We start from the raw sequence: 27251 nt of genomic DNA, 5'->3' as shown, positions 1-27251 counted from the left end.
TCGCCATCCCGTTTCATTTAAATAACTGCAGCAATCTAACATTTGTTAGGTGACAGCTGTTTCTGGAGTGAATCATTTAATTTGATCAACGTAATTGGGATAGATTCTGTAAACATCAAGATTGAATGCACTAAGTTTGTCAGTTAGTACAACAATGCTTTAAAGCTAATTGAATAAAGTTGCATCAGAAACCTTTGCAAAGCCACTTAGCCTGTAAAAGGCTTGCATCCCCATTAGGCCAAAATTCCCTGAGACAGGGACAGATAGCAATTGATGGGGACTTCCTTGAAAATATGTGATTGCACTGTCTAATTTGTGACTTGTTGAAGTAATTGGGTGGTCTCCAAATGCTCTTTTGGTCTGAGTTGTCATTTGATCCTCAGTTAGAAGGACGCTTTTTCGTTTACATCCCAATAAGCCTCAATGAGAAGTCAATACCGCGGCATTGTGGACCTTTCAGCCAGGAAGAGCGTTGTCCATTCACTGTGTAATGAAGCTTAATGACGCAAACCTCCATTGGTGCAACGGGCTGTCGTTTTGTGCTCAAGTTTTCTTTTTTGGTACCATATTGTACATATATCAAGCAGATCTTTTATCAAATTCCACTTACATATTTGGAGAGAAAACATTGCCAGTGTTTCATTTTGCCATTTTTGTCAGAACATGTCTGCGGTGAGCGAGAAGATGTCGACAGAGCCGCTCTCTGCAGTCGGGGTCCTTTCTTCACACAGCGAGGCTCCAGATGACTACTATGTTGTAAGTCATTGTTTTCTATCTCAGGTGGTATAATCCATAAGCACGTATTTGTCTGTAGGGAAAATGGACTGATGGAGGTTGAGACATATACCAACTACCGGAGACAAATTCCTTGTGTGTTTTGGACATACTTGGCAAATAAAGATGATTCTGATTCTGATAAGGGGTGATTTTTTTGAAGGTTCGCAATGCAAAAACGGGTGCAAATTTGATTGCTCGTGCAAACAGATGTGGAAGCTGATCTACTAACATTTCCTGTTCCAAACGGGCAATATTGTCGTTCAGTTCATCTTGCGCATTCTAAGACGTGGGGCGAAATGTTCTGCCTGTGTATACTTTCTTGGAATTCCAGAGACAAAAATGACTGCAACATATCATTTATTCAGGGAAGCAGCTTCCGAATGATCTAATCACAAGAAGGAGTTATGCCGTATCACCTACGACAAAACTCCTTTTAACTGGCATCTGGGTCATTTCAACGCACTGCGACAATTGGCGCTGGCCTCTCCCAGAGCGCTTGTACGGCTGTGCTGTCAGACGCATTCAGGACCATTTCAATCCAACGGAACACGGCTTTTATGCAATCACTTGCTTCCCCAAAATGATCTCGGCGATCGATTTCTTTTCTTACTTCTTCTTACTTTTCTTACTTTATGAACTGAGGAGCACAAACCTAAGTGCTTTTCTTTAAACTTACAAGGCTGGAAGCAATTAATGAAGAATAAAAATCGAGTTGCCTCCCAACACTTTAGTCCCTCGTAGTATATCACCGTTTTTACCGGCACATAATTGCTATTATTTGTACACGATATAAGATCCATCTATAATGTTGTAAGTCACCTAAAATGATTAGTTTTGTCTTTTGTGAGAGCGTCGTGGTGACTTACTGTATGTTTTTGGGCTGGTGGTGGTTTCATTTTGGCTTAAGCTAAATGTTCTACTTCCTGTTTCCTTTATTCCTCTTCCTGACTGATCTGTTTGCCAGAGCAGTCTCATAAGGTAATGGTCAGATTTGATTGGAATCTTCTGTGTGCTCATTGAGCACCATCCGTTTGTGCTGTTTGACAAAGATGAAAAATGAGCAGTGAGTAAAACTTCGGCAGTTATGTTCATTGTTAGCGCTGTGGCCGATAGTCGCCAGGTGCCAGCTGGCGAGCTGCTGCTCATCATTAAATGTTGAAGAAATTGTTTGATTGCAGTTTTTACTGCCAATGGTTGTGCAACAAAGTAAGTTAAAGGGAATATTACCTATTATTTTTGTCCATGAGCTTGTTTTTTAAAATGATTCCGTTGGACCACAAAAATGAAGCAATGCCTGATTACCATTAGTGAATTTGTACTTATTGTTTGTTTCAATCAGATTCAGAATCATCTTAATTGGCCAGTTATGTTCCAAGACACACAAGAAATTTGTCTCCAGTCGCTGGAGCCACTCCAGTATAACTACAAACAGTCACTATGTCAAAATATACATTTAGCACATAAAAAACATGAGTGTGGAGAGTCATTGAGCAATGAAGGTGTACCACTAGTGTGGTGATACTGATATAATGGCAACTGTGCAAATGAATATATCAAAAATATCAAAACCCTAAAAAAATCTAAAAAGATGACGTTATATCTGTAAGTCACACCTGTGCGGAAAATAAATCATGTTTAGAAACGAATAACACAATTCGTGTTTAACCTTCCTCTTGTGTTAGCTTTCTGTCATCATCTCTTGTGTTGAGGGGTCGGTTTTGACCCATGTATTAAATCAGCTATAGAATACGCTAAAAACAATAAGCTATCATCCAATTTGTTTCTCATCTCTTGGTTACCTTGTTAGGCTTCCTTATCCATGAAAATGTTGGTTTTAATACTTTTGGTGTTGGCCTCTGGGCCTTTTTTTTTGTCAGTATACCCCTCGATTTCAATTTTTTAAACAATGGTAACATGAACCCCAAGAGAATCATATTAATAAATAAAAGGTTGTTGTTTTATCTGACTATTACTGAGGGGTATGTAACACATCTCTTAAATAAATGTTTTATTTATTTTTTCATTTTAATATTAATAACTAAAGTAACATCCATGGTGTTACAGGTTGATTTCGACCCATATGTATTTAAATCAAGCAAAGGCAAAATGTTTTTTTTTTTGTCAGCAATAGAATTTGAATATCAACTGAAAGTAAAGGAAAAGCAGAACAGGTCATGACACAATCAAGCAAATCAAACAAACAGAAATCAACTACGATTATCCAAAACTAATACAAAGGTAAATCAGAGTAAAAGCTTTTGTGTGCAAGAACATACTTGTGTACGTGTAAACGTTGAGGAAAGTGGAGCCCTGCCCTTCACCTGCAAGATTTCAGCAGGCAACTCAGGTTTATTTTTCTTCACTGTTCCCACCATGGTAAGTTTCCTTTTGAGAAGTTATTGCCCGAGGTCATAGCTGGTAAAAAAAAAAGTATTGTGACCCTGCAGTCCAGTGGTCATATCGAGGACCACACGTTTTCCTTGATTTTTCTCAGGAATGCCACTCGCAGCTTTGCCTGTGTAAATCTGTAGATTCCAGGCATGGCTGTTTTTTTTTTTTTTGCATCATAGGCTGCCCAGATTTTTATGCCATATCTCCCTGGCTTACTGGGTATTTATTGGCAGAAGGGGCATTTTCCTCGGAAAGGGACAAGACTTTCATCCACTGTGACCTCTGGCCGTGGGTTGAACATCAGCATAAGGAGCTGCGCCCATCTCTCCCAAAGATCCCTGATGGGCGCAGGTTTGTCAGATCTCGCTCTGGTCTCCCGTTTGTCAAATCTGAGGATTCTTGATATCATTTGAAATGTCTGAAGCGACATTGTTGCCCGGGGGATTGAAACCGGAGTGCCCGGAGAAAACCCACGCAGGCCCGGGGAGAACCTGCGGGGCTGGGATTTGAACCCCGGTCCTCAGAACTGGGAGGCAGACGCTCTAACCAGTCAGTTGAAGACGTGTACAATTGGAACTCAATCGGTCTCAATTGCAGAGGTGTGGACTCGAGTCACATGACTCGAGTCATGAATTTGATGACTTAAACTTGACTTGACAAAATGTTAAAACGCTTGCAACTCGACTTGGACTTGAACAGCAATGACTCTTGACTTCAATTGAACTTGAACCCATTGACAGTACAACATAAATCAACAATAAATATGACAGCTAAATCAGAATCAGAATCAGAATCAGAATCATCTTTATTTGCCAAGTATGTCCAAAACACACAAGGAACATATACATTCCAAGAACCACTGTTAGCATACACAAAAATGACAACGCCATTTAACGTAACATTAAGGATGTTAACTATTGCAAAGAATAAAAAATAAAAACATTGACTTGTGGGAATCGCAGGGCTTGACATCACGTATGCTTGTTTTCGTTAGCATTAACAGCTAGCTTAGTGAGCGATCACGCAAATAGTTACACGGCGGGCTGGCCGTTCGCTGTCTGGGCTTCCTGTTCAGTACATTCCGGTTTAATCAGTATAGTGTTTTCAAGAATCAATCTTGTACTGTATTTCTTTTTTATTCAATTTATTTACCAGTCGATAAGCAAACAGCTAGCATCTATTCGACATGAAACAACATTCTTCTTCATGTCCTTTTCCTCACCTCTTTTTGACTTTTTATTTTCTACATAGTGCCCCCTAGTGTTGTGATACCACAGTTGGATAAGATTGTTCCTCTATAAAAAAAAATGACAAACTTGTGTTCCTCTTTTTTTTTTTTTATTAATGCCCTATGGTTTTGAAAGGAGAAATGCCAAGTTTAATCCATCCATCCATCCATTTTCTACCGCTTATCCGGGTCGGGTCGCGGGGGCAGTAGCTTTAGCAGGGACGCCCAGACTTCCCTCTCCCTAGCCACTTCATCCAGCTCTTCCGGAGGGATCCCGAGGCGTTCCCAGGCCAGCCGAAGGACGTAGTCCCTCCAGCGTGTCCTGGGTCGTCTCCTCCCGGTGGGACGTGCCCGGAACACTTCACCAGGGAGGCGTCCGGGAGGCATCCGAATCAGATGCCCCAGCCACCTCATCTGGCTCCTCTCAATGCGGAGGAGCAGCGGCTCTACTCTGAGATCCTCCCGGATGACCGAGCTTCTCACCCTATCTCTAAGGGAGAGCCCGGACACCCTACGGAGGAAACTCATTTCGGCCGCTTGTATCCGGGATCTCGTTCTTTCGGTCACGACCCACAGCTCATGACCATAGGTGATGGTAGGAACGAAGATCGAACGGTAAATTGAGAGCTTCGCTTTTCGGCTTAGCTCCTTCTTTACCACAACGGACCGATACAAAGTCCGCATCACTGCAGACGCTGCACCGATCCGTCTGTCGATCTCCCGTTCCATTCTTCCCTCACTCGTGAACAAGACCCCAAGATACTGGAACTCCTCCACTTGGGGCAGGATCTCATCCCCGACCCGGAGAGGGCATGCCATCCTTTTCCGACTGAGGACCATGGTCTCAGATTTGGAGGTGCTGATTCTCATCCCAGCCGCTTCACATTCGGCTGCGAACTGCTCCAGTGAGAGTTGGAGCTCACGGCTTGATGAAGCCAACAGAACCACATCATCAGCAAAAAGCAGAGATGCAATACTGAGGCCACCAAACCAGACCCCCTCTTCGCCTTGGCTGCGCCTAGAAATTCTGTCCATAAAGGTTATGAACAGAATCGGCGACAAAGGGCAGCCTTGGCGGAGTCCAACCTTCACCGGGAACGAGTCCGACTTACTGCCGGATATGCGGACCAAACTCTGACTCCGGTCGTACAGGGGCCGAACAGCCCGTATCAGGGGGTTCGGTACCCCATACTCCTGAAGCACCCTCCACAGGACTCCCCGAGGGACACGGTCGAACGCCTTCTCCAAGTCCACAAAACACATGTAGACCGGTTGGGCGAACTCCCATGCACCCTCGAGGGTGTAGAGCTGGTCCACTGTTCCACGGCCAGGACGAAAACCACACTGCTCCTCCTGAATCTGAGATTCGACTTCCCGACGGACCCTCCTCTCCAGCAGCCCTGAATAGACCTTACCAGGGAGGCTGAGCAGTGTGAGCACTGTAGTTGGAACACACCCTCCGGTCCCCCTTCTTAAAAAGGGGGACCACCACCCCAGTCTGCCAATCTAGAGGCACTGTGCCCGATGTCCACGCGATGTTGCAGAGGCGTGTCAACCAGGACAGCCCCACAACATCCAGAGCCTTTAGAAACTCCGGGCGAATCTCATCCACCCCCGGGGCCCTGAGCTTTTTAACTACCTCGGTGACCTCAAACCCAGAGATAGGAGAGCCCGCCTCAGAGAACCCACACTCTGCTTCCTCATGGGAAGGCGTGTCGGTGGAATTGAAGAGGTCTTCGAAGTATTCTCCCCACCGACTCACAACGTCCCGAGTCGAGGTCAGCAGCGCCCCATCCCCACTATACACAGTGTTGGTGGTGCACTGCTTTCCTCTCCTGAGACGCCGGATGGTGGACCAAAATGTCCTCGAAGCCGTCCGCAAGTCTTTCTCCATGGCCTCGCCGAACTCCTCCCATACCCGAGTTTTTGCTTCAGCGACCACCAGAGCTGCATTCCGCTTGGTCACCCGGTACCCATCAGCTGCCTCAGGAGTCCCACAGGCCAAAAAGGCACAATAGGACTCCTTCTTCAGCTTGACGGCATCCCTCACCGTTGGTGTCCACCAACGGGTTCGGGGATTGCCGCCACGACAGGCACCGACCACCTTACGGCCACAGCTCCGGTCGGCCGCCTCAGCAATGGAGGCGTGGAACATGGTCCACTCGGACTCGATGTCCCCAGCCTCCCCCGGAACATGAGCAAAGTTCTGTCGGAGGTGGGAGTTGAAACTCCTTCTGACAGGGGATTCTGCCAGACGTTCCCAGCAGACCCTCACAATACGTTTGGGCCTGCCACGTCGGACCGGCATCTTCCCCCACCATCGGAGCCAACTCACCACCAGGTGGTGATCAGTTGACAGCTCCGCCCCTCTCTCTCCCAAGTTTAAACTGAACTGTATTTGTATTTGTGTTTGAAATTGCCTCACTAGCAACGTTTGTATACAAGAAAATGCAGTTTCCTGAAAAGTAGTGTTTGGGTTAGCCTAACCCTGATCATAACCCTGTTGATTATCTAAAAGAGGAAATCAATTGGTCATTGATTATTAATTGAAATGTCTCATTTTCTATTGTGTATTCATAACTGCTCTTTAACCAAGCAAAACAATTTTTTATCCTTGTACTTGATTATTCCAAAAGAACTGTCAGTAGAATACCCAATTACTAATTGCAGCACTACTGGATGCAAATTGACATCTACTGTGACAGTTCAGTTTAATGTCACTTCAGAAATGAAGTGAGAAAAAGTAAGTCATAGGATATCAAAACGTATTATCAATCGCTTTTGAAAGGGCAATAAATTAAGCCCCCCCCCTTTGACAATTGGCTTTGAACGTGCAAAGATTTTGATTAGTTTTCGTAAAAAGGTTCAATGCAGTTGTTTATCAAATTAGTTTTGATAAATAAATATAGATTTTATTATATATTAAATATATAAATGCGGTATATAATATATACAAATGAATTAACTATCAATATTATATTTATGAAACTATATCTTTTTTAATGTTGTTTTTGCAAAATGACTTGAAAGGACTCGAAAGTCAAAAGTGTAGGACTTGCGACTTGACTCGGGACTTGACTGTGACTCGCAAAGCAAAGACTTGGTCGCACCTCTGCTCCATTGTGTTCGACCTTGGAGGTTTGTGTCAGTATTTGGATATGACAAGTGTCATCATACTAAACCCTTGAGGTCTCCAAAAGAAATGAATGGCGCTTTATTTGGAGATATCATTTATGTTTTATTCATAACTCATTAAAATGGATTCATTTGCAATGAGGCTCGCATGAGAAATCACTTTAATGGTGTGCGAGAGAATATTCGCATCTTCAGGAACATCATTTGAAGACGTTTTTTTTTTTTTTTTTCCATCTTAAAATTTGGAATGCAAACAAATCAGGAATGAATGTGCTGACAATATTACATTGTATTGATTTTTTGGCCTTCGGCGCGACACTCCTTTTACTGCTTACCACTGTTACCGTTTTCTTTATAGAGCAAATCAAAGGGCTGATTAAGTCTTTTGCTCTGTGATGCTGTGCCGTGCCGTGTGTTCTCATCTCTGAACTTGAGCAGAACGTTCCAACACGAGAGAGCGCGAGCCCAGATCAAACGCGGTTCCACCGGGATCTGCAGCTTTGCTCAAGCACGAGCAGCCACCCAACATCAAACGCACACGCTCAGGCGTACTTTGAATCTGTGCAACGGTTGAAAAAGGGGATCGGGGTGCCTTTCAAATTCACAAGCATTTGACTTGTTAGTCTCATAAACTCATTACAAAAATTTGCATTTCGTTCAAGAGGCATAACATTGCTTTTGCATTTGCTGGGACTTCAGGGAGAATAATCCCAAACTGCTAGTCAGTTTTTAAGGAAGAATATGACTTAAACGCAATTTTTTTGGTATTCAGAAGATCCTATTTCATCTCTTCTCCAGAGCTTGACAACAGTATACTGTTACCACTCGGTAAATCTTCTGCAAAATGTGTTGTCCTCCTTCTTAATTCAAGTACAGTATTATCACTAATATGAAATGTTGGCTGACATCTATTTATTGTAATTGGACTGAAAAAGGTATTCCAGTCAGGTTCAGCATTTTTACTACCCCCCCTAAAAAAAACGACAAATATTTCACCTTTAATTGTAGTTTGGGAAAAGGTGCGACAATTTCTTTCTCAAACTTCTTCTGGAAGAACTCAATAATGGTAATCATCTTTCGTGTTTCAACTTTTTTCATTTCCAAGACTTGTTTGGTTTTTCTTTGGCGGTTTGAAGTCCAGAGTGTTGTGCAATTTTTTTTTGGGGGGGGGGAATTCCAATTTACGGGAATTTAAATACACAAGTTACACTGTAGCTTTTCTGGGGCATGTTAAGGTCTCAGGTTCTGTTCTAAACATTTTCCAAATGCAGCTCGCTCTGTGGTGATGGTCGGCGAGTAACCGACGATGAATCGAACGCGTGCTGCCACGGAACGGACAACCACACTGAGCATGACGGCAACCTTTACAGACCGATCATTCAATCGATATTTTATTTTCCTAACATGTTTCATACTTGCAGAAGCAACAAAAAATGCTTCACAGAGCAGGTAATAAGAGACCAAAAAAATATCCCCAACCAATTTATTTGTGCGTCTCTGGTGTATTAACTATTATAAAAACATTAAAAAAAAGATTGTGGTAGTTATCAATGCTGTTCATTTCGGGCATCTCCGGCATAAAAGTAGTGGGTGGTCTACTGCAGTGTTCCCAATGATGTCAGTGGTAAAGGTGGAGGACCCCAGCAAAGGCAAGCAGGGAGGCAAATGATTTATTAAAAACAAAAAAGACAACAAAGCCATGTGGAAAACTCAAAATACTAAAATAACAAAGTCAAAAACGCCAAGATTCAAAGTAACAAAGAAATAAAACACTCAACACAATATGAAACAAAACTAGACACGTGACTTGCAGCGACAATGAGCCGACACAAACCGCACAAAGCCAGGGAGCTAAATACAAACACATTGACGAGACAACGAGGCACACCTGGACAAGGCACGAGCGGCTCCTGCCACATCCCAAAAACATGCACGGTAGGTTGATTGAAGAATCTAAATTGCCCGTAGGTGTGAATGTGAGTGCGAATGGTTGTTTGTTTTTATGTGGCCTGCGAGTGGCTGGCAACCAGTTCAGGGTGTACCCGATCGGCTGGTCCTGCCCGAGGATAGCTGGCATAGGCTCCAGCACTCCCGCCACCCTTGCGAGGAGAAGCGGCTCGGAAAATGGATGGATGGAATTCAGTGAAATTGCACACTAATGTGCCAGGGCACAGCGTTTGGGAATGGCGGGTCTAATACTTGCGTTGGACGTGCTAAGCACCACATGTACGCATCCATTTTCACATCAGAATTCAGACACATACAGTATTGTACAATGTGCAATTTGCCAGGGACACTTTTGAGTCTTCTGCTCTCTACTGAAGCAATCAATCGTTTTCCCATTCCGTCTGTTTGTCCTCTACGTCTCCAGAGAGCCGTTTTCTGTACAGCTGTGCTCCTCTTCGTCGGTCTCCTGAGCACTTTCTATCGAAAATTCAGCACCTGTTTCCATGTCTCATCCGTGTTGCTGAGATTTTTGGGATGTAGCAGTTGAATTTTTTTTTTTTAAATCAGCGGCATGCAGAGCTGTGACATCTGTTGGCGCTCGCACATCCGTTGAAGGAGCCCTTTGTAGGAAGTACGAAGAGCAGCCGGAAGAACCACTACAGATTGCTTCTGCCACGGCGAAGCAGTCGGCCTTTGACATTCAAGCTGCGTCGTCGTGGAGCCGCCCCCGCCTGTGGCAGGATGATGCCTGCGGTTCCTCCTAAGAGGACCGTGCCCTCATTACTCTTCAACTTGACTTTGGGTTTCACACAAGTGGACCTTTGCTTATGCTGACAGAACGCTGTGACTACTGACCCGGAAAAAGCGGCCGAGACGGCTTGTCTCGCGAAGAAGACCGGGGCCCTGTGATGTATCGGCTCCTTGTGGGACTTTTAGGTGAAGTGCTGTTGGTGACTCCCAGCCAGAGAAGCGCTCGCCTCTCATCTAACGCTCACTCCGTCTTTTTCACCTCACAATCTCTGCTCCCTGCATCAAGTCGACCCCCCCGCCCCCATTCCATCTTGTCTGTTGTGGTTTTGCATGAATCTCCCTGTGCCATGTTTCGCCCCCATCCAGTCACCGGGGTCATTCATCATTATTGTCAAGGGGGGGTAACGCGTGCGGGTGGGTGCGGAGATCTATGACTTCTTCATTTGAATGAACCTCATTAGATTGACTCTTCTTTGTAAAGGATCCCTTTAGAAAATAACCCTGGCAGTTATTTAGGTGATTCTCACATTGGAGCCAATGGGACATGACGCCGCAACCGAGCATATTTGCTTCAGCGATTGAGGAGTCTGCAGGTTATATTTTATTCCGCACAACACGCCGCAATGTTGTTTAGGACCTTGAGCTCGACTCGTGGCACCCGAATGCTGTCAATATGATGCAATCTATTATTCTTACTGCATGCGTCAATCTTTTATAACTATGAATGAGCTTATTATACAAGGACGAGATGCTCCTTTATTGGGGTGTAGCCTCATTTCTGCACACTCGTTAAATTGCATTCTATACTCAGCAGTTTACTGTTTGAATATTTGTCTCATTAAATACTAGGCTGGCTCCACGAAGCGTGCACAGCAGTCGAACTTCAAGGTGCAGTATTCTTGTCTTACCTGTACTTTGCTACGGGGATACTCCATATTTTGAAAGTATATATTATTTAGCCGCGGAAGCACACAGACGTATGGTTTCCTTATTAGAGCGGATTGTTGTCAGGGCATCTTTAATCAGCCTTCTCCCAAGGGATGATATTTTTAGCCAGCTTTTTGGAAGCTAAGACTCCTTTACGCAAGCAGAGCTCTAATGAGATGGAGCCCGAGTGTAGGCAAGCATTAATTAAGGCGAGTATGCAAGGAAGAGACAATGGCAACACGCTCATGGCATACATACATTAACTTTATCCCACCTCCTGAATTTTCTTTCCTCCCTCCTTGTTTTTTTTTTCTTTTTTCTGATGTAGGTAGCACAAACAACAGATGGCTCTGACGCTGACCTGTGGAAGGACGGCTTATTCAAATCCAAGGTCACTCGCTACCTCTGTTTCAGCAGAAAACCTGTAAGTGATGGAATGTAAAGTATCACTTTCTTTGAGCATTCTGCAATAAATCTGTGGCACATTTTTGTCCGTCTGCCTGTTGCTTTCAGCCAGAATGTTTTAGCATGCTTCGCACTCTGATTAATCCTATTTTTAAAAGGGCAGCGCTGGCAGTGCAGTTTTGATGGTTTTTTTTTTTGTTTTTGTTTTTTTTTACAGATAATGGATTACCATGCATATTCAAAGTGTGTAGACCCTCATTGAAATATTTTTCTTGCCATTGGTCCGCCTGAGGTTATTTGTTTATTGATGACACATCAATGAGCTGTATTCTAACACGTTATCATTATTTAATCCAAGTGTATCTGCAACGAAAATGATGATTATGATGACGGAACATGAAAATCTTCCTTTTATTCAAGCAAATGACACCACATTATTTACGGTTGATTTTAGGCTGTTTAATTTCACCAGCAGCTTTTGTGTCATTAAAATGCTAACAATTGTCTAATTCTGTATTTCATTTTATTCAATTCTGTTATGTCAGTTGGTGTTCTACAGTTGGGTCATAATGATTAGAAACCCATCTTTTATGACCGAGCTGACACAGGTTCGTATTTATGTTTTTGATGTTAGCAGTCCAAAAAAAAAAAGATATATATTTGGTAACTTTGAGAAGGTGACTGGGATTGGATTCTATGGTACAGGTTTACCTAAAGAAGTGTCCGCTGAACATGCAAAGTATGAAGCACTTTCAACAAAATCTGCACACTTCCTGTTTTGACAAGATTACAAGATTACATTTACAAAATGTCCTCTAACGTCCAGACAACGCGGCAGCAGCTGCCTCATGCCCAAGTTCAATCTGGACTGCCGGCTAGTGGATAGCATACAAATAGCCCGGCCCCTGTTCCTGTTTATTCTCTTAAAATGTGTGTCTGCATTGTTTTAAAGACTTTGACACAAATAAAACACGACAGAGCTATCAAGAAAGGCTATTTTGTCTGCCAGTCAAAGGAACTCGCAGTGTAATTGTCTACGACAAAAACAGATTCTGTAAAATTATCCCTTGAATTATATGGGTGGGAAGTAAATAGTTTGTGATTTATCATACTCCGCCTGAACTAGATGAACCCCCTTTGTCACGTTCTGATGGGGGGGGGGGGGAATCCCCAGTAAAAGAGGCAAATATGAAAAAAGCTCCCATGCATAGTAATAACATTCATCCATATTCCTCCTTAAGTCCATGTAAAAACTATGAATAAAAAATCTCTCTAATGGCAATGACTGTCAGGCAACTGCAGTAGAAGAATCCGCGCATCAAGTCACGCCTGGTTCAGCGCACTTTCTTCTCCGGCTGTGTATTATTGCAATTTATTATGGCCAAAAATGAAAATGTAAAGGAGTCATGGAAGAGTCATGTTTGAAAACGTCAGATGACGCAGTCCCTGAATCTTTTTAAAACAGCATCTTTTCCGAGATAACACTTCCTCATCTCGATTATATTCTCCAGCTAATGACCAAAATAGATTATTTTTTTTTTTTAGAAAAGTGTAATTACCAAGGATGGAAAGACAATTAAAAAACTATTAATCGAGGCATGAATTTGTATTTTGCCCAGTGTGACATGTATCTGATTTTTTTTCATGTCAATGTGAACAGTACCATTCTATTTTTTTCATATCCGACACAGGCCTCTTTCATATACGAATATAATTTGGATATGTATCCGACGCAAGTGAAATCTGGACCCTCAGGTCGCGCTCATCCGACTTATACGTTATGAAAAGGAGACAAACGTCACAATTGTTGGACAAAACAGACGCGTAGACGAAAGCAACGGCGGGCGAAGGAGCAGAAAACAACCAGTGGCGAAAAGAAGATGCTTTACAACTGATAAATATAAGAAAAAGTTGACTCCGGTTGCACATTTCAAAGCCTTGAAATGGCCACAATGCATCAGGACCGAGGGTTATATTTACTTCTGTGTCATGCGCATGCACATTCGTATCACTTCACGGACGCATTCCCGTTCACAATAGAAGTTGCTTTTGTTTTTGTCACGTGAGCGACGAAATGAAAAGATAGGGTTGAACTACAAGTCCAAATTGAGCACCGTGCCCTGCAGCGTGAACGTAACCTTTGATACTCCATCGAGCCTCAGATGGAGATTGGGTTCCGTTTGTTGCAACAACAACAAAAATAAGAAAGAAAAGCATACTGCGTGGATTTATTATCCTCAAATTGAATCGTATCATTGTCAATGGGCCAAATATCATTCTTGAATCGAATCAGAACCATGAAAAAGTACACTAATTGAATTGTAGCAATTGATTTTGACATGTCTGGTAAATATTTCAGCTACTTTGTCCACCCGTGTTAAGAGACTTAACAATTGACTCTATGTGCCATTTTCGCTCCAAAATAATATTTCTTTGCATCAACGGCCTCTGATTCTGTCTGTTAGGGCCCTGATGTTGTCGTGGATGTGAAGTTGACTGACATTAAGGAAGCATTGCCAGAGGGCTTTGTTGCAGTGCACGAAACAATGGACACAAGTAAGAAAAGAGACAACGGCGACCACAGCCTGGCTCACCTTCGCGCTCTCTGACCAGCAGCTTTGCTTAAGCTTGGGAATGTTTTACGGGTTCAGGTTAGCTTAGTTTATGGTCGACTGCGGGAATAAAAGAAACATTTTGCCCCAGAGGTATAAAAGAAGAGAATCATGAGTCATTGTTTATCTAAGCTGGAGCTGTGCTTTTCTTTATGAGGGCCTTATTTATTTATGTATTTATTTGGGAAGAGGCAGAGTGGATCGGGGTTATCTAATATTAATGAAATGCATTCCCCAATGCTTTAGTGCTTTTTGAGTGCTATGTATTTCCCCTTCACTATCCATGCCTTGGAAATATAATAATATTTTGGTGTGCGGAGCAAGGACAGCGTATTTATTATTTTTATTACCATTCCATTTATGCTGCACTCACAATGTTGCTGGGGAAATAAATGAGAAAAGCACGGAAGCAATATACAAAAGGATTGCATTTTTTTTTGTGAGAAAGAAGAAAAGACATTATGTTCTGTTTGTCTATTGTGTAATTTAATATGTAATTACTTTATGCGGCTCTATGTTTAATGTACTGTACGTGCGGCATCATGTATGAGTTTCTATTCCGGAACCGGTTTAATTCCCTGTCATGCGCTAATGTTGAAGGAGGATTCCGTTGCTTCTTTCATCTGAACTCGTGCAAATGATGACAGCACGTGTGGATTTGTAGCTTTTTGTTATGTCGTGTTTTGCTTTTACACGCAAACTGATACTTTACTGATGTACAGGGCGAGCAATGTGCAATTCTTAATGAGGTATTATCAAGCCATTGCCTCTCAACGACTATTAGCCAAAAGCAAGACAGCTATTTAGTACAAGTGAACACATCTCGGGTTGTTTTTGGCTTGAAAAAAAAAAAAAACAGGATACACGGTGCCATTTGCCGCCTGACACGTTCATGTCTGCTCGATCAGAGGAGCCCGCCATGAGGAAGAGGCGGCTTTGTGTGAAAATCAGCCCACGTGCAGCTGCGCAGACGGCCGTATTTGACATCCAGATCGTTGCCGGATCCAAGTTTCATCTTCTTCACTACACCTGCATGGGGTACGTTGCTGACTACCGCAAGTAATAGGAGTTAACATGTAGCTGAAAAGCATCATCGCATGTCATCGCATGTCCTGAATGCAGCGTGAAAATGAACGGTCACTTTTCCACAAGGGCTGAAAAGATTCACATTGTTAGTTTTGTTATACAATTGCTGAAATGTCCTGCAGAGTTCATATATTTATGAAGCTCTGTCTCCTTTTTGGGCGACAGCCAGCTTGAAATCAATGTACTTTCACTTGTTAGTTTGCGTCGCCACTGTGGCTACCAATGTTTCCGCGTGCCTCGTGTGCAGAAGGTAAAATCGCAACAGATGTCTAGCAGCGTCGGATGTAATCGCACAGTGTGTCTGCCTCTTGCTGCCTTTCCAATCGCAAAAGGAAGACACAATGAAATGAAGCGAACCCTGGGCTTAGGGTTGACCCTCGTCCTAACACTAATCCTAACCGAACCTTAACACCCTAACCTTATCTTCAGAGCGAAACACAATAGAGATGGAGGACAAACAGAGGTGAAACATCTCTTTGTGGGACTTGATTGGAGTTGTGCTGCAGGCAAAAGCGTAAGAACCCCCCCAAAGATCTGGCTCTCCTCCAGCTCGCGCTATGAAACTGCCATCCCACGTCGACAGCATTCACCCAGTCACGAGTGTGAAAGCACTTTCTTATTTTATTTTTTTCCAATGCGGTAAGTTCTAAATTTGGGCTCAGCGGTCACCATGACAACGTGGGCACAAAGTGACAATGCAACGACGCTGCGGTTACAGCAGGGAAGTTGATACGTCCGAGCCACGAATGGATGCGTGTTCTGTGGCCTGCGTTAATTTTAGAAGACTACAAACGTTGGGGTTTGATCACTTTCTCAGCATATAATTCTCTTTATTGCGCAGCGAGATCAATAAACTGGGGATATGGTATCGAATGGGAGAGGTTCCTCATCTGCAGTCATCTCAGGAGAGATTCGGCAGAGTTAAAAATGATGTCCCCTCTGACATTGAAAGGTAATATTTTTGTCAAATCAGTGTGTTTGCCTTCTTCTTTGATTGTTATTTCCTGTTCATTGTGGTTATCGTCACTTTGCTATACATTTTACGGCGCCATGCACAATCAGGTAATCTCACCTGCGCTCGTCCATGGAAACGTGGCTGAAGGCAATTGGAGTGAGGGTCAGCTCAATGAAGGGGAGCACGGGTTCAATGCGGGCTAAGCGTCGACTATCTGCCGAGTTCCCAGAAGGCGAAGACGGGCCACTTCCGTTCTGACTTGAGCCGCAGCAATGCTGCGCACACAAACTGAGAGGCCGAGTCGCCCGGAGATGGAGCAACAGCTGCAGAGGAAGGGAGGAGAGCTCCGGGGTCTTTGGCACGCTGAAGTGCGCGTGCATGTCGGCTCTCCGCTCATGCTGCTGCTGCATCCTCCGCCTCGAGCTCCAAGGCAGATAAGATCAATTATTTATGCCAATGAAGACCTGGGGATTTCCACTGCAAATCGTAAATAAACAGCTGAAACGCTGTCACAGTGGGCTTGGCAGAGGATCCTGGCATGTTTGCCAGAGCGTGAGGCTTTTTGCTTGGCCATCGTTTGCTGAGCTGAGTAAAAGCCACATAAAAGCTTCACAATGTCTGAGGAGAATAAATAAATAGCTGGAATAAAAGGCCACAAATTCAGAGGCGGCGAGCAGGCCTTTGCAACGCTTACTTGTCATTCCCTGTTCTTTTGAAGCCCACTTTCGAGTCGGTGAGGATCAGAGTTTGGGATGAATTGGACCTCCAAGCAACTCGCACCCCCTCCGATGCCACTTTTGTATTCAAATTCAAATTCATTCTGCACTCCGAGTCTTCTTTTTGAGAGTAATTCCATCCATAATTCACTGACACGCGAGAACAGGACTGTGGGTATGCAGCCAAGCCCCTTTAAATTGTTAATCGGGCATCGGTGCAAAACTGTGTAGAGCAGACATCCTAACAAGCAGCCGCAAACACGTCTGCGTGCGCAGGCACTTTCGGAGGCGGGTGCTCGAGCCCAAAAAAACTGCACCCTTTGTCAAAATCAGTTGGAAGATGAACAAAACACAAATGTATATTTAACTTATGTATTTGTGTTAACACAATCAACACAGTCAAGGATAGAACTATGAACAGAAGAGGCAATGGGCTGCATATGTGCACCGCAGATCAGTGAGGGGCACAATTCCCGAGAGGACTCAACTAAATGCTCATCTGATATGAAAACACTTTGAGGGGAGAAATGAGAGCGTCATTTATTTTTAAATTTGTTTTAATTGATTATTAAAGACAAAATGGGCTGCAGTGGAGAGAGCCCTCTTTTCCTCCAGGGCAAAGGGGCTGGTGCTGGAGCACCACTAGAGTTCTATCTGCGCACGTGCCTGCGTCTGCAGTCATTTAAAAGTAAAGACAATGATTTATGACTCCATGATTGCTGAAGTACAAGGTGACTCTTCATAGCATTGTCCCATATACTATCGTATACTATACTGTACTTTGGCGATATTCAGTCGCAGCTTCAGTGAGTGCTCTCAACGATAGGCGCAAAATGTTTTCAATGCAGTCGACGATCATCCTTTTGTAATTTTCGGGATCATTTTAAAAGCTGCGATTACTCCTTTTAAATGTTTTGTCGCCTCGGGCTGCGGTCTATTTTTGAATGGATGCAAAATATCAATGATGTTTTAATCGTGCCAAGCTTTGCCAGACCTTCGAATGCCGGCTAGTTCCATTTTTAAGTGATATTTTATATCTCACCAATTAGCAGCGGTAGTCCAAGTAAAATGAAGGATAAACTGCAATAGTTAGTTCTTATTGGCTCAGGCTGTTACACCATATTGAGCCACTAAAATGTTTAGATGCAAAGCTGTTGCTTACTGCTGAACAAATGCAAGCAATTGGTTTATTGCGAGCATTCACAAGTGTCTTAAAATTGCTAACAATAGTTTTTTCCCCCCATATTTTTTTCATAAACAGCACTAGTACTTAGAATCTCGATACATTGCATATTTGCGAAGTTAAATTGGCATCAATAATACATTAAGCAAGTTATCTACTTATTTCTCCGAACCCATTACACTTCTGAACTAGTTGGCGAGACACAAAATAGCTGGTACCTTTCTGTTCAAGCACAATGGTCACTTAAATAACTTGACAAAAGTTTTGTTTTGAACAAATAATAATCATTTGGGAACAGAAATTCATTATTTTATGATGGTTCCTTGCTTCTTTAACAAATGGAACTCAGGCATTGCTTTATTATTGGCCTGGAGAACAAATCTGGTCACCTTAATATATTTGGTTGCCCAACGTTTTGAGGCAATCGCTCCAATCTTATGATTTATGTAATTCTCAATTGGACATTTCTGCAGAAAAAAAACATTGCACACACAAGGTAGAAGGGAGATTTAGATCGAAGCCTTGAGTACTTTTAATATTTCTTTTTTTTTTTGTTGAAATCACTCAATGGTGAGTGTGGTCAGGAAGTGAAGAAACGGGTCCAAGCAGGTTGGAACGGGTGGAGGAAGGGGTCAGGTGCGTTATGTGACAGAAGAGTCTCTGCTAGGATGAAGGGCAACGTTTATAAAACAGTGGTGAGGCCAGCCTTGACGGACGGATTAGAGACATCGGCACTGAAGAGACGACAGGGAGCAGAGCTGGAGGTGGCGGAAATGAAGATGTTGAGGTTCGCTCTCGGAGTGGCCGGGTTGGATAAAATTAGAAATGGAGGGACGGCCAAGCTTCGATGTTTTGGAGAGAGAGCTAGTTAGAGAGAGCAGACTTCGATGGTTTGGACATTTCCAGAGGAGAAATAGTGAGTATATTGGTAGAAGGATGATGAGGATGGCGCTGCCAGGCAAGAGAGCGAGAGGAGGATCAAAGAGAAGGTTGATGGATGTCGTGAGGGAAGACATGAGGGCAGTTGGTGTTGGAGAGGAGGATGCAGGAGGTAGGCTTACATGGAGATGTAAGCCTAGCACAAGACAAGCCCAAAGGAAAAGAAGAAGAACTGGATCGTTACAATTAATAAAGCATAACATTCAACCAGTAAAACATAATTTTTCTTCTCAGGAATCAGAGTGTGTAAGTACAGTTTGAGATCCTAATCAAGAAATAATCATTGACTGTGCTATTCTCTTAAATATTACAATTCTATTCAATTCTGTAAATACTGTACATTCTCATATTCCCCCGCAAATGTTGCGGCTGAGGTGGAAGTCACAACCCCAACCACAAGATGCGAGCAAACTCGGAAAGAGTCTCTTTCTTCATCCTCTTTCACTCTGCATTCCTATGGCCACATCTCCGCTTGTTCCTCTGATACAACTGTCACTGCTAAAGCTGGGAAGTGACTGGTAGCATAAATTAGCCTTGTCCTAATATTACCACTGAATCTGCTTCAATTGGACTGCAGTTTTTGACATTTCTATTACAATTTTAGCCCAATGTACACAGAGTAGCATTCAAATTAAACTGGAGAGTGATACAAATAAAAGTCCTTTGTTTCCATTGCAAAGCTGACTGTGGCCTACGTGACTCCTAAAGAGTTATCCATGTGCGAATTGGCATGTCAATACGTTGCGGCTCAGGCTGCCTTCTGGCTGCGCCACTCACGCACCTCTGCAGGAGATTGGACCAGCCTGTGTTGCAGGCTGGTTAGGCAAGACTTCCTACTCCACCCTGACTGTGTGTCTGTTTCCTGACAGACAATCTATCTAAGGTGTTGAAATCCGTTCTTACCTATGCTTACACGTTACTTTGTTACATTCTGAAAGGTGGCAACAATTGGCTCAGATCAGTGGTTTCTGAACAATGCCAGAGATGATTGAATGATTGGCCGAAATCTGACGGGCTCAATCCTTTCGGCGGTTTGCCACCAAATTCCGAAGTGCCTCTGACACTGAGCTTAAAGGACGAGGAGAATGACGGCGCCTATGAAGCAGCGCCGTCAGCACGTGTTGTCACAGGGGAGGCGAGACGTGTGTCAAAAGAAGAACTTTCTGCTTCCCGTATTCTAACTCTGGCGTTTCACTTTCCTCGTCATCTTGCTGACTGCCACTTCTGTTTCTTTTCTCCTTCTTCTTCTATCTGACATTGACAATACAGCAAAATGAAGACCATTGTGTCCAAGATTTGAACGTCAATTGCAAAAACACTGCGTGTGACGTGACCTTAACAGCCGTGGTACGCTTTGTGGAACGAATATGATTTTTGACACGGACATATTTCCTGGGAACATAAATATCTTGATCTGTGTTGTAATTGTGTAAATCCTGGACGGCTGTGTTCCCGGTTTTACTATAATGCGCTGAGGAACTACACGCTCTAATTGAATATTCCAATTACTCAAAAATATGTCAGTATGGCTCTCCTTGACTGAAATGAGGATTAATGGTTGTCAAAACTCCAGTGGCTACCATAATGCAAGTCCCGACACTGCTGTTGATTAGCAAATGTACTTGCCATGTTTTTGTTTTGGGCATTAGTTGTCTAATTGATTTGCCATATGTCGGCCTCTCCAAAGCGCCTGAAATTGTATTTGGAAATCCCAATTTGGAGAGAGAGGCGGCCTTGGAATGCGAGCAGATGGCAAAAGCGACCCTTGAGATTTACTTTCGAAAAGCTTCATATGAACACAGGAATGTTTCCACGGTGAGTGTTTAGGGAGCTTCGTGTACAAATATCGAGTCCACTACGTACTTTTCACACTCCTCTTTTAGTTTCTGATGGTGTTTCTGGGTATTGATTGACAAAAACAAATACCGGCTCCTAAAAAAAGACTTTGAAACCTTTCACCAGCACTTGATCAGTGTGCTGGATGTCTGTGCGATTTGACAGATGTGCAGTTTTCCTTTCAGCTGCGGGATCAACCTTTGCAAGGTAAAAGAAGTCTGCAACGAATATGGCAATCGTCCCCACAAGATTGATGCCAACCTTTTAAAAATTCACCATCGGTCCGCATTCAACATGGCCAAATGCTAATGTAAATGAGGGGGGGAAAAAAGTTGAGACTTTCATTGCAAGGAAATCAGCTGATGAATGACACAGCCAGTCAACAGTCTTCTTTTATTGCACTTGATAGGAATGATTGTATTTATTTTTCTCCTTAGACGAGCTACGTCGTCCAAAGAAAGGTGCAATTTATGTACCGCCTCTTCCTTTTAGCTGGAGAATTTCAATTTGATCTCTCTCCCAACTAGCATAGGCTGCTATCCACACATAGAACATGCAGCATGTAGTATACGCCGCGAACATATATAGTACGTGTATAAACAAACAAAGCGCTCATCATTCGGAGGGTTCTTGCCTCCACAATCTGCTTGTTTGTTTGTTTTTATAGCACAACGGTGACTTCTCCAGAATCTTTTGAAGCTGCGTGGTCTTGTATAACATCGAATGCCTGTGCGTTCTAATCATAGCAATTCCCATTTAATGATATTACTGACTGCTTTGCGTCATTGTTATGAGATCGTTTGGTTTATAGCCGCCGTATTCTTGAGCTTCCTCCAAGGCACGTCATGTTTTGCAGCTCTCTTGAAGCAGTTTTTTCCCCTCCTCACTAGCTGTGGATTTATCGATCCGTAGGGGTGAAGCAGGGGCTGTAATTTGTGATAGCTTGATTGATGAGGGTTTCAATCTTGTATGGTTTGTTAACTTCAGCTGCCCACAAAGTGCATTCAGTGCTGTTTGCTGTAATACAAGACCATGAAACGGTAAAAGCAGACTTCCCTTGAATCGTGGAATCCCCGTGGCTCCTCCAGACTTAACAAGATCCTGTCCTAAAGCCCCGTCGAAGGTCTGTGCGAGCCCGCAGGCGACTGACGCGGGTTTAACGATTGCCTTATTTTCCCCGTTTAGACTCAAACTTTGATTTCGCAGCTCCGGTCTGTCTTTTCGACTGAGCGACTTTCATATTTCCGGAGACTTTCCGTGCCTCTGCTACATGTAAACGCGTGTCAATAAATGCTATAAGAATACAATACATACTACACATTGAAGTGTGGTATTGATAGGCTGACACTGTATTATTTCTTTCCGTCTGTCGTAGGACGATCAGCGCCAGGCCGGAGTGTGAGGACCACAGCAGCGGCAGCTACACGTTGACAGGTAGAGCCTCTCTCACGCTTGAGACTTAAACACGCAAATATTTTACTGTCACTGTCGTCAACCATGACATTTTGATGAAAACTCTGACGAGCAGCAAAATGTACTTTTTTGTGGCATTGTGGGAATAAGAGTATTTACCGGTGAAAGTGAAAAGAAAAGAAGAAAAGAGGAACGTGACAATGTCTATATTCCATATGTGTTCACGTGCCAGGTCGGATGTACCATCAAAAGTCACCCGATAAAAAACATTTTGACCAAAGCATAGATTTAAGTAGTAATAGTGATAATTGGCAGCGTGGGCTCGTGGAGGTTACGACTTTTAAGAATGAAACCATTTTTGACTTTGTTTGTTGCTGTGTTATGCAGGATTTATTAAGATAGCCTACACCAGAAACCCTTTCTTGATTGAACGTCAACGGCAACAAACAGCCCTGCATTCACACTTCTTCTCTACTTGATCTGCAGCCGAGAAACTTTCCTATTATTTACCCCGCATGGCATTATCCGGCAACGAGACATTATGACGTAAACCGAGGTGAGAGGCTTTTCCATTTTCGAGGCAGAATTTAAGCAGGAACAGGAAGCTCCAAACGGAATCTGTTTGTGTGACGACATGAAGCAGGCGGCTTTTTCTCTAGCTGGAGAGAGACACCATGTGGTGAGGATAATCCTCCTGCTGCTCAGCACACACACGAGCTTGAGGTCATTTTACCAAACCTCATCCAAATAGTTTCAGAAATAATAATCAGGCATAAGAAATATTTGTTTCAGGAATTTAATACCACACGTTTATCTTTTTTTTTTTTCTTTTTTTTTTCGACACATATCATTATGTTCATGGTTCACAGGGAGGCTCGGAGCTCATCACAGCTGGCAAACATTCTGGACACAAAGCCAAAATATGGTTTAATTGATCATAAAATGACAAATTATTGTAATAAGTCACGATATGTATGCGGGTTTAAGACTATAATATGCGGCCCCAGAATAAGAAGAAATATTGCTGGCTGCAAAGGGATGTGAGTGACAGTGACGAACTAGCACAAACTGCAAATACGCTTGCGACGGTCCTCATTTATCGTTGGACAAAAAGAAGCAGCACATCTTTTGTTTGTTTCGCAGCATCAGAATTGGACAGAAAAAAACCAACCTTTGCTTCATTAACAATGTGATTGCCTGCTGACCCGATGTGACCTTGGAGACAACAAGCTATTTAATTGTGAACGGTTAGTGTGTGCGCGCGCGCGCGTGCGTGCGTGCGTGGGAGTCTGTGTGTGCGGGCTGACAGCTGGCCAGGTTGGAGTTGCTCTAAAAGCATGTGCGCTCTGTCAGGCTCGTACAGGCGCCTTCTTTAGGATTGATGAATTGCCTGCTTCCTTGATTAAACCCTCCGTCACTTCCCAACTAAACAAAAAGCCCAGCACACGAAAGAGAAGCGCGGCGAGGGGAGGAGAGGTAACATGTCTGGGAAACGTGTCATCAGCAGTCACATTATGTACAGATGTGATGTGCAGGCGCTCTGACATTTATTACCACACTATTAAAACCTATTCACATTCATTTTTTGAATCCCCCTTTCACTTGACAGTTCAAGTTCATTTGAGGAGTTATCAAGTTTTCATAGCAATCGTACGCTTTTTCTATGCTAGCATCACTTTGATCCATGCCTTCCCAATTAGGTCTGTTGTGATGGAAAATGATATATCATGAAAGAATCCAACCTGCATTCTTGAAAGGTGTCAAAGAATAATACATTCAAAAGAAATCAAATGTATAAAACTGGGATAACAGAGAAAGCAAGTCCCCTGCACACAGTGTTCAGCAAACATCCACCTGTTAATCTAATAAAAAGTCCTACATTTGCATATCTGTCCCATTAATCCAAAATAAATCCTGACATTGGCCCTCATCTAGAGGAATATGGAGTGCAATTATTTCCCGATCCATTAGAGGAAGTTCAATTAAAAGACGTGAGACAATTCATCCTTCAGAGAAAGAGGTGGGGAAAAAATAGAAAGCTGCAAATGAACAAAATATCTTGACAGGATGACAGTGATTTTTGACTCTCAGGAAACAATATTCACAATCTTATTAAACTGTGTGCATCTTCATTTAATTTGCAGCAAATAATTGGAAGATGCAATGGTGCTTTCCAATTAAAGCTCCACTTTATGCTGTTTAATAATACCCTCGTAATAATATAGCTTATGAAATGACAGGTAAGTTGGTGTATGAATAAAACATAAAGCCCTGTAATAAGAGACAGGAAAAACGCAAGACAGTTGTTGGGGGGCTTTTAAATGCTCAACATAATTTGCATATATTAATCTCCTCTTTTCAGCCTTATCAAGTATTCCGCTGTATTTGAAGTTAAAATAGTCATGACAGGCAGCCGTACGCTTGGTTTTTCCAAGGATTTATAACTTGTATAATTCTGGATCTTGAATAAGTCCATATGACTGATCCTCTGGGTTCTGTGGAATTTGGTTAATTGTTCCAGATGGTGCTCGCTGATTAAGCAAAATGACTTCCTTTCTCTTCTTTCCCCCCCCCAAACTACACCATTGCTTGATTGACTAACTTGGAGAAAAAAGATTATTTTGGCGTAGCACTTTCGCTAAGAGGTTTCTCATCAGGTTTCAAACAAAAGTTCCATCTTATTTTTTTTTTCAGGCTGTGCCGGGGTGGGGCTTCGAGGTGGGGGGCGGGGGGTGTCATTTGAGTCCTTATCGCACTCCGTGATGGATCGCAACTGTTTCTGCACTGCCGGGCCAATACACTTGAGAATACCACACCTATTTAGTCGAAGGGATTAAAAACACAACCTCTGGCTAGTGACACAAAACGTATTATGGGTGAAATTGTCTTTCTCTTTCTCCCGGAATTGTAGTCCACTTGCAACTGGAGTCAGGCAGCCACAGCTCACTGACATTCTGTTTTGCATCAGTTAAACTGAACCGAATGAATCATTTATGGAAGTGTTATGGGGGAGGTATGAGCAGATTTACTGCCGCGCTTTTCGTTTAGATGGAATGGGATTTCTATGAAACCGCTCTTGATGTCTGAAGTAATGCCAGCGCTTGCATCAAGACATGAAAGAACGCTCTTGAAATTCAAGTTTTGCCTCGTAATTTCAGCGAAAGACAAAGCAAAGAGTCATTCGGGAGGACAATAACACTCGGGAATATCATTTGAATCTTTATACGTTACAAAGATAAAATGTTATTCAAATGTTGTTTCAAAACTCCGTGATAAGGAGAATAGCTTCTCTTTTATTGAGATTCTCCGAACTGCCATGCAAACGTGCTGGCCACTCGGACACCGCGCGGCCTAATATTTCCCCAGTGGTTAGCAAAGTCTATTTTGAAACGCAAAATGATAATTCTGTACTTTATGCCCGTGTTTAATAATAATAATAATAATAATAATAATAATGGTACAAATAAGAATAATGCATGACACTTATGTTGCAACGTTATTCATTCAGTCCGCAGTCACACCCTGCCGTTCTGTGCGTTTCATTCATTCATTCATTCAATCACCCTAACCCCCTGTTGAGCGTTTAATCTTGAAAACTCTTCAACAGATGTCTCAATAGGTTTGAACTTAACTAGGTTTTAGCCAATCAGGTGCCATTAAGAATTAGTCACCCAATCATGTGTGACTTTTTGTTTTGTTTTTTGTAAGTAATGGCCCAGAGCCTCAAGCATTTTGGACCCATTTAAACAGTCAAATCAGAGACTTTTGCAGAGCTTACTGGACTCCAGCGCCTCATCCCACATTGCTGAGATAGAAGCAGAGCTCCATCACTTCCGGCGTCCAGACGTGGACAGCCTGAATGGATGGGCCTGTCACGGCTCCCTCATTTGCCTGCTGTACAGCAGGCGTTGTTATCACACATCTAATTAGAACTTGATCAAAATATTTCGCAAATTCCACCCATTAAATATAGTTTAAGGAGATTTATGATCAAATACGCCGTAAAGATCTTTTAATGGCTTTGCTGACTTGTTAAGTTTGTAATGAATGATTTTCTAATACATACTGTGGTGCGATTTTGGAAGCGCAGGGATGAAGTCGCTCTGGAAAAGCTGCAACGGAGATTCTCAGACGTTACTGGATATTGAAAGGTTCTGCTGTTAAGCGAGCAGAATTGTATTCATTCGGGCGTAGCAATGCCTGCCATCGTGTACCACCATAATATTCGGCTCTTGATGTTAGCATTTTCAATGGACGGTGTGTTAAGAAAAACTAATTGTGTACCATAGTACTCATAAGTGTTGCCTGTATATTCTGGTGAAAATTCATGTTCTGATTAGCATAATTAATGACAAATTGCAGCACCGCATTGGTGGATGGCTTCTAAGGGATGCTAAACTGGTGCATGCCCAGGTTAGCGGCTGCCAAGGAGGCCTCTTCGGCTGTCATCCCTCCTGCTTCCACTCTGGCACTGTTCATTACTCACCGCGTGAGGTGCCACTTTACATTGCCCGGTACTGTGAGCAAGGGAGAACTTAATAACGCCAACCGCAAGCACGCGGGTCCCGCTGTTCCGCAGTACGGAGGGCAAGTTGCTGACTGGGCGCTCAGGGTTGTGGAGACCAAAGACTCGCGCGTCGGTCACTCATTCGGGGGAACCACAAGCACGTGACCAAGTGTTCCGCATTGGTAGGCCTTTCTTGTTAGGCGTTCTGTGCCTCGCCACGTTCCTTGCATCATTACGGGTTAGCGAGCTGCTAATTAAGAGGGGATTTTTGTAATTGTGCCTTCTGCTGTGTCCCATCCGGCGCATGCGATTTACTGTCAGCCCTCTGCCAGATTTTACACTTGTCCAGAGAGGCGCTGGCCATTTCTACAGACATTCAGCTGCACATTTACCAGCAGTCGCAGCTGGAGATCGGTGCAGTGCCACGGCACTGTCGGAAAAGAC

General features: G+C 43.2%; 1 protein-coding gene across 1 annotated transcript in view; it reads left to right on the top strand.

Annotated features, from left to right (window-relative positions):
- Positions 1 to 663: 663 nt before the first annotated feature.
- The window catches only part of LOC133400500 (multivesicular body subunit 12B-like), a 40047-nt gene continuing 13459 nt past the window's right edge, over positions 664 to 27251 (top strand). Inside the window, exons 1-6 of the mRNA XM_061673263.1 lie at positions 664 to 756; positions 11484 to 11579; positions 14026 to 14116; positions 15081 to 15210; positions 16100 to 16210; positions 22263 to 22321. Coding sequence (XP_061529247.1) covers positions 664 to 756; positions 11484 to 11579; positions 14026 to 14116; positions 15081 to 15210; positions 16100 to 16210; positions 22263 to 22321 — 580 coding nt within the window. The remainder of the gene's footprint in view (positions 757 to 11483; positions 11580 to 14025; positions 14117 to 15080; positions 15211 to 16099; positions 16211 to 22262; positions 22322 to 27251) is intronic.

The sequence above is a fragment of the Phycodurus eques genome, chromosome 3 (genome assembly GCF_024500275.1).
Source record: "Phycodurus eques isolate BA_2022a chromosome 3, UOR_Pequ_1.1, whole genome shotgun sequence".
Lineage (NCBI taxonomy): Eukaryota > Metazoa > Chordata > Actinopteri > Syngnathiformes > Syngnathidae > Phycodurus > Phycodurus eques.
This window is presented reverse-complemented; position numbering and strand designations above follow the sequence as displayed.